This window comes from Drosophila arizonae, chromosome 2 (genome assembly GCF_054131065.1).
Source record: "Drosophila arizonae isolate 15081-1271.41 chromosome 2, UAZ_ARI_1.0, whole genome shotgun sequence".
Taxonomy (NCBI): Eukaryota; Metazoa; Arthropoda; class Insecta; order Diptera; family Drosophilidae; genus Drosophila; species Drosophila arizonae.
The window spans coordinates 10,700,283-10,707,925 of record NC_142922.1 but is presented as its reverse complement, the minus strand read 5'-3'; the positions used below and the strand labels follow the sequence as shown (position 1 = coordinate 10,707,925).

General features: G+C 38.8%; 4 protein-coding genes across 8 annotated transcripts; 2 read left to right on the top strand and 2 right to left on the bottom strand.

Moving 5' to 3' along the window:
• Window positions 1-2,125: 2,125 nt before the first annotated feature.
• Unc50 (Unc50 RNA binding protein) lies at window positions 2,126-4,031 on the top strand. The gene is made up of 3 exons (XM_018019495.2): window positions 2,126-2,456; window positions 2,529-2,888; window positions 2,944-4,031. The coding sequence occupies exons 1-3, from the start codon at window positions 2,126-2,128 to the stop codon at window positions 3,078-3,080; spliced, it is 828 nt and encodes a 275-aa protein (XP_017874984.1). The 3' UTR covers window positions 3,081-4,031.
• mRpL19 (mitochondrial ribosomal protein L19) lies at window positions 3,043-4,373 on the bottom strand. Its single transcript, XM_018019493.2, has 2 exons — window positions 4,214-4,373; window positions 3,043-4,156 (listed from the first exon to the last, which is right to left on the bottom strand). Exons 1-2 carry the CDS (start codon window positions 4,275-4,277, stop codon window positions 3,315-3,317), a joined length of 906 nt encoding a protein of 301 aa, XP_017874982.1. The 5' UTR covers window positions 4,278-4,373; the 3' UTR covers window positions 3,043-3,314.
• A 284-nt stretch (window positions 4,374-4,657) lies between these two features.
• kipf (kipferl) lies at window positions 4,658-6,468 on the bottom strand. 3 transcript variants are annotated; one of them, XM_018019491.2, is made up of 3 exons: window positions 5,840-6,468; window positions 5,148-5,774; window positions 4,658-5,088 (listed from the first exon to the last, which is right to left on the bottom strand). In XM_018019491.2, the coding sequence occupies exons 1-3, from the start codon at window positions 6,466-6,468 to the stop codon at window positions 4,803-4,805; spliced, it is 1,542 nt and encodes a 513-aa protein (XP_017874980.2). In that variant the 3' UTR covers window positions 4,658-4,802. The 3 variants fall into 3 exon arrangements, with proteins under 3 accessions (XP_017874980.2, XP_017874981.1, XP_089318768.1); XM_018019492.2 differs by having other exon boundaries at window positions 5,148-5,793; window positions 5,840-5,978; XM_089462642.1 differs by having other exon boundaries at window positions 5,148-5,917.
• Window positions 6,449-7,420, top strand: Rfk (Riboflavin kinase). Of its 3 annotated transcripts, none has more exons than XM_018019497.2 (3): window positions 6,449-6,589; window positions 6,652-6,830; window positions 6,899-7,420. In XM_018019497.2, the coding sequence occupies exons 2-3, from the start codon at window positions 6,746-6,748 to the stop codon at window positions 7,261-7,263; spliced, it is 450 nt and encodes a 149-aa protein (XP_017874986.1). In that variant the 5' UTR covers window positions 6,449-6,589; window positions 6,652-6,745; the 3' UTR covers window positions 7,264-7,420. The 3 variants fall into 3 exon arrangements, with proteins under 3 accessions (XP_017874986.1, XP_089318770.1, XP_017874985.1); XM_089462644.1 differs by having other exon boundaries at window positions 6,483-6,572; XM_018019496.2 differs by having other exon boundaries at window positions 6,579-6,830.
• Window positions 7,421-7,643: the final 223 nt, after the last annotated feature.

Genomic DNA, 7,643 nt, shown 5'->3' with positions numbered 1-7,643 from the left:
ATCCAAAAGTAAAACTTTGGCATTGCTTCAGTTTGTACATGGAATCAACTGGTGCTGCGGCTGCCACACACATGTGGCACACTTAACACCTCCAATTCATAATGAATGAGTTAAGAGCATCAACAAACTAAACATTAACATATAGCTTCGACTACGGCGACTACTGCGGCAGCAGCTCTGCCCCTTGTGACGCTTGAGAAATTGCGTGTCAGGGATACGCCCGCATGGCCGGCAGGACATGTGTTAATCAAGTAGCGGCCTCAGCGGCGCATAACTCAACTGCAGTCAGCAGATGCTTGTATATATGAATGTGTGTGTGTGTGTGTGTGTGTGTGTGTGTGTGTGTGTAAGCGAGGAAGCGAACGAGTAAACAGCTGCAGCAGCTCATGCTCCCAAGTCTACGACAAGGACTAAAAATAGTTGGAGGCAAGGTGCAGAGCGAAGCTGTGATCTGCCCGGGGGGATTTATGTGACAGAATTCTCGTGTTTACGCTTAATTTTCGTTTAATTTTTATGGGCGCCAAGACAAGACGGCTGCCGTTGCATTAAGGGAGCTGCGTTCAATGCCTGGCAAATTTGGCCATTTGTCTTGTCTTGACATCGATCGCTGTATTTACTGATCAAATATAAAAACGTAACATGATCTAAAAAACCAATAACCATTGCCCGAAAGAAAAGGTGACAAGCAATCCGAAAAAAACAAACATTTGGAATAAAAAGCGCAATTGTTGCAATATGACAATTGAATGCAATCCGGAAATGTCCTATGCTGCATGGACATAGATAGATCGCCCAAGTGGAAATCTGAGGAACTGAACTCAAATTGAAAAGAGAGAGAGAGAGAGTGAGAGAGAGAGAGAGTGAGAGAGAGAGAGAGAGTGAGAGATGGAGAGTTAACTGAGAGATTTAATGCCTCATCGAAAATCTCAACCCCTGTTTCGAGTGAAAACTCAATACATGCAGCAGCAGCGGGGAGTTGAATGGAGTTCGAGTTTGAGTATGGAACTCTTGTGTCTGCAACATGCGTAAGTAAGTCCAAAGTTGACCTCTAAGACGACCTCAAAATGTGTCCGAATGAAGCGCGCGCGCGCATGCTGCTCCTTTTGTGCATGCGCCGGTCATTGTTTGACCTTTTCTGATTCTCTGTCTACGTTTTCCCTTGGCACCCGCTCGCCTTTGTCTTACGCTTGCGTTGTGATCCTGGCCTGTTGTCAATGCCAAAGGGCATTGCAATAAATGTGATAAAGATTGCTTATTGTTTGTTTTTTTTTTTTTTTTTTCTTGATTTTACTTGCCTTCTGCAATTGCTCAGACTCCCTGCCATAAATTGCCCGTAGCCGGCTGGCCGATCGGTTGACCGTTGGCCGTTAGGCGACCCCTTGATGTCGCATAGCGTTGAAAAATGCCTTCAATGATACCTTAATTGTGGCAGCTGAAACTTTATATTTCTATTGAACTATCGCAGAAATTGTGGGAGTTTAGCGCGTGTTTTCAAGAGGAGTTTCTTTTTGTATGTTGTTTCTTGGCGTCCTGCACATTTAAACTATTGGTATGGGTACAGAAAGTATTTTCATAGTCGCTTTAAAAAATTATTTTAGCAAATTAATGATAATACTGTGATAATACTTTGATTTTACTAAAAGATTCAAATATACAGCTTTTGCTGCTACTTATAATTCAATTTGTAATCAATAGAAATCTAACTGGTCAACAAAATTCCCATACTTTTTAATGTCAAATCATATAATGATAAAAATATAATGTATTGACTGAAATAACACTAATTTTATTAATATGATTTAACAAAAATTATATTAGTTATTAATTTATCCAACCTTGAAAGTTTAGCAGCTAAAATATCAAAGTTAAATGCATATGTGGCAACATATTAGAACATTTAATTTCAAAATTAAATATGTTTTGGCGGGTTTTATTAATAGCTTCGGTCACACTGTTCGTATTAATAAGTTTATCATTCTAACTATCGATATTATAAATTGTCAGAAAGTCCGATATTATCTTAATTCGATAAATTTATTTTTCATCTCTAGAAAACCACTCAGCTGTTCTTGCAGACAAAAATGCAAGACTACGTTTACATATTTAGTTTTTAATAACACGGAAAATGAGCCAATATAGTAACGTTAAGTACACAACATCTCCAACGCCATCCGTGGTGTCTGGCTATTCGAGCGCATCCCGACTACATTCGCCGCTGCCCCCGCCAGTTGGATATCGCAAAGATTGCCTCTCGGCGACATCAAAAAGCTACAAATATCTACGGCGTTTACTCAAATTCAATCAAATGGATTTTGAATTTGCATTTTGGCAGATGATATATTTATTTATAGCGCCCCAAAAGGTCTATAGAAATTTCAACTACAGGAAGCAAACCAAATCTCAATTCGCCCGCGATGATCCTGCATTTCTAGTGCTGTTGGTTATTTGTCTCTGTGGTAAGTGGCTCGAAATGGGAATCACGTACAAAAATCTGAAAGCTTAATAGAATATCTCTATTTTGATTTCAGTAACCTCCTTGGGCTTTGCATATGTACTTGGCCTGTCCATTTGGCAAAGTATTTCCTTCATATTCTACGTGGTTTTCGTTGATTGCATATTTGTTGGCATCATAATTGCGTCATTCTTCTGGTTGGTTACAAATCGCTTCTTGCGCACCAATAATCTGGAGCCAGACATAGAATGGGGATATGCGTTCGATGTCCATCTAAATGCCTTCTTTCCACCCTTAATGCTGTTGCATTTCATTCAGTTGTTCTTTTACAATTGGTTGATCAGCCAGACATGGTTCATATCTCGATTCCTGGGCAACTCATTCTGGCTAATGGGTATGAGCTACTACGTTTACATCACTTTTCTGGGCTACAACTGTGAGTATAAATAACAGCAGATATATCTCAACTAATGATATTCTTACTCTTTCAGGTATTCCACATTTAAAGAATACGCGCCTCATACTGATCGCACTGCCCATTATCTTTCTCCTGTATATTGTAGTCACAATCATTGGCTGGAATGCAACGATTTCGTTTGTAAATTTTTACAAATATCGCGTGTATTGATCGATTTAGCAACGTGGATTGTAAATTATTTTGCTTTTAACTGCTAGGCGCTCCCCTACAATAATGACTAACTAATACTAACTACTGTAGCATAATCCATATTAATATATATATATATGCATAAAAGTTCAACTTTCCATCTTAAAAAATGCCAATTGTCTTCTCATTTTTTTCGTTTGTTTTAGGTTCTATTGAACTAAAAGGTAGAATAACAAATGCAGTACTTTGGATGAACTATGCCAGGTGTTTGGGTTTGACAAAGGTACGCTTCCTTTTGTTACGTTTGCGCTGCAGCTCCAAGGTGTGCAATTCGGTGTGAACCTCAGCGAAAATCTCCTTTTGCTCCTCCTCTGGTATTGTAGCTCGGTATTGCTTCATCAAGTCGTATTTTTCCCATGGCTTCTGTACTTTTTCGGCTGACTTGCGATGCTTGTCCTTTATATATTGTTCAATGTTTGCCACGCCAAGCAGATTTTGTCGTTCCCATCGCTCTAACCACGGTCGTGGCCGCAAAACTACTTTAATATCGTTGATAGGCACTGGAGCACCTTCCTCCAGAGGTTCCGCTTCCATGTTTTCATCAAATGTGCTAAACTCAGGCAACGCATCACGCAAATAGAACAGACTGTCGTCGAGACGTTTCTCTAGACGCAAAACCTCGACTTTCTGTATGGTCGGATCATACAGTTCATAGACCACCTCTATGCCCTGATGGTCGATTACGTTACGAAGAATAAAGCGTGCGCGCAGTCCACAGCGTTCACGATGTATGCAAATGCCCACAAAGCGACTTGTCTTGCCAGCCGCATGGGGATCGGAGCTAGTAACAGCAAGAATGGATCCCACATAAAACTCAGGCAGCTCAATTTGACGGCGACGATCGAGCATGTCAAGACGCTCTAGTTTTTCGCGAACTGCATTGCGCCATTCAACTTTGGGATCTGGCAGAAACTCGGGATAGACAAAACGATAGTGTGCCGGCACAATGGGTTTGCGTACTGTCGGACCCGTCACTTCTTGCTGTTGCGGCACTGCGGCCGCTGCAGCCTGCTGTGTCGGTTTAGTGGAAAATGTGACTGAAATTGTAGTTTGTCAATACTTGCATTTAGCAATAAATTATCGTAGGTACTCACCAATTCGCTTGAATGCATATTGCTGTGCCACACTTTTAGTTAGAATTCTAACGTTAATATTCATTTTAACATAAAAAATGTTTAGATAATCACGGCTAGAGGTGGATAATGTTTCAACCCATCCACTATATTTTAATATCGATAAATTGAAATTTTCGTGACTGGAAATGAGAACGATTCATGCGAGGGAAATCAACTTCGATTTCCGCAACTGAAACAACCACCTGTTGATGTTGTTATTGTTATCGAATTATTTAAAAAATAATCGTTGAAACTGTTTTATTATTAATTGTATAGACAATTACCATACATGTAAGCAAAATATAGCAAAGTTTTTAAAACTGGTATTTATTACTCAATTGGTATAAAAAAATTATTTTAAAATATGTAATTTAAATTATCTTAGGTATCATAGTTGTTTTAAATGATACTTGCTTTTGATGATTTAAATAATATCTACATCTATTTTTTTTAGTAAGTCATTGCCTAATTCAGTTCAAATAATAAATTAACATAAAACAAAAATCATAAAAACAAATGCAATAAATAATTAAACACAGCTGGAACATTGCTAATCAATAGCATTTGGTCAGTCCTCACTCTTAACAGTCGTGGCACTTGGAGGTAAATGAATACGCGCTATTCGAACGATCGCTCGCTTGGTCGTTGGTACCAGCACATCCTGAACACTATTTTTATGAATTCTATTCACGTGTCTTTTTAGGGCCTGTGCTTGGGTAAATGCATATCCACAATATTGGCATTTGTATGGGCGCTCTCCTGTGTGAACCCGATTGTGTACTAGCAATGCACATCTACGGACGAAGCCCTTCCCACAAGTCTCACAGAAAAATTTATTGGCTTTGCCATTCCGTCTACAAATTTTGAAACACATAAACATAATTCGTTTTAAAACATTTACAAAATTACTTACTGAATGTTGTTAATAACTTTGGAAGTCCCCTTCATAAGTGGAGAACAATTTTTGGGCAGTACTTTTTTTTTGGATTGCACTTGTTTGTATCTTTTCGTCTTCGAGTCTACTGATTCACATTTTATGTTCAAGGAATTTAGCTCGACGCTTAGCTTTGTTTCCAAGTCGTCTAATTCGCATTTTACGTCCAGCTCTTCATAAGCGACTGGAGCTAATCCATTTCGTAGTCCACGCTCCAGAGCATTAATACTGCTTTCATTTTTTTTCTTTCTCTCATTTTTTTCCAATTTTTTCCCCACCCTAGTTTTGGTTTTCTCTTTCTTAATTTGACTAGTGCCAGGCTTCTTGACTGGATTATTCATTGTTTCGTGCACCCGAGATAGGTGAGTGGTTAGCTGGGAGCGCAGCCTAAATCCTTTCATACAGTGATCACAGTGAAAATTTAAAGTGGGATGTTGACGAAGATGTGCCTTCAGAACGTGGTTCTGTATAAAGGTTCTCGGGCATTGAGGACACTGAAACGGTCGTTCGCCAGTATGGGTACGAATGTGAACCTTTACATCGTGTCTTCGGATGAAACCTTTACCACAAATGTCACAGAAATGTATTTTTTCGCCAGTGTGGCGCCTGGTTAGCATATAAGAAACTGAAGATTAGCTTTGTCTGCAACTAGTTAGCTGCCAGTCACTCACATCTCGTGCACGCTCAAAAGATAATTCCGGCCAAAGCTTTTCTCGCAGAATTGACATTTGTATGGCCTTCCGTATTCAATTTCGTTTTCGCCTGGCTCTTCGTTTTCATCATCCTCTTCTGGCTCGTCGTCCTGGGCAGCGACTTCATCTTCATTGAGTGGCTCCAGCTTAACACAGCTCAAATTGACCGCTTGTCGATCCTTATCGTAGATTGCCTGCACGCAGGGTAATGCAGTATTGTCTTCCTCACAAATTTTAATATTTTGCAGCAGTAACAGTTTCCGCTCAGTCTCCTCGAATGTGCGTTTGAATTTATATGCGTTTTGTGCCGCCAACACACAGGATAAACATATCTGCTGTGGTAGGATATCATCCTGTTTTACCTCACAAAATTCATTTAAAATTTCACACAGGCTCGGCTGCTCTGTAGATGGTTGTTGCCGTTCGTTAAATATGTCCACCAATGTAACGGAATCGTCCATGCAGACACGGCAAAGTTTGTCCATTTCTGATTTCGGTTTAATATCATATGAGTATTTGATTAAAAAACTACAACAAATTAAATTTCTTATCTTAGAAAATTTGTGTATATGTGCATTCGCATAAACACAAAACCTTTTATGTACCATATTTCGATAAGAGGTTCGGATTCCGATTTCGATTGTCAGCAGTTGCAGCCATGTTAACAGCTGATTGGGACCTCACGGTTTCGCTTATAATCCGAGCAGCAATGGCAAGTTCAACAGTTTTGTGAGTGGTGTTGTAATTATAGCACTCTCCCATAATAATACTTAATTGGCAAATTGTTTCAGAAAACGCACTCAAGGCCAAATCTGGAAATACAATAAGGCGCATTTCATAAAACCACAAACCGAAGTACTTCCCCAGTAACATCAACTAACAAATATGATACATAAGTTGCCTATCTATGTCAGCGGTGAAATCGTTCGTGGATTTGGTCGTGGCTCTAAGGAGCTAGGTATTCCAACAGGTATAAGCCGCTCTAAATCTTATGCGATCACATAATGATTCACATTAATGTACGATCTGTATTGATAGCAAACTTTTCACTGGATGTGGTGAAGTCTCTACCCGAATCCCTGCAAACAGGAGTTTATTATGGGTGGGCAAAAGTAAATGATAGCGAAGTGTACAAAATGGTACTAAGCGTGGGATGGAATCCTTTCTACAACAACAAAGAAAAGAGTTTAGAAACGCACATTATGCATAAATTCGATTGTGATTTGTATGGTCGAACATTAAGGATCTGCATTGTTGGCTATCTGAGACCCGAACAAAACTTCAAGTCTCTAGATGACTTAATCAAGGCTATAAAGTCGGATATAGAAGCAGCAAAAACATTACTCGACGAGGCGGAAAATCAGAAACTACAACATGCTCCTTTCTTTTCAACGAAACATTAAAACTCCCTTCATTGATTTCGATCGACAAGTTGATTAAAGCTTATCATTCAGGTACTTAAAATACGCAAAGTTCCAAGATTCACGTACTTGATAGCAAGTAGAAGGTACTTAAAAGAAATTTAGATTTTGAATTAAATAAAATTATTTCTATGATGAAGCTTGATTGATTAATTTGGTGAGGCACGTCGAAAAACTTAAGTGGATGTACTTGACTACTAAATTCCCTATGATAGATAATTTTTGAATATGTGATTAGCCACTCAACAAACATTAAAACTATTTTATGATTTTTCAATGTAAATAGAACTGTTTTAATACAATTTTAATTTGTGTTAACATTATTTGTATTATAAATACCGATTCAATAAATTTCTGTTAAA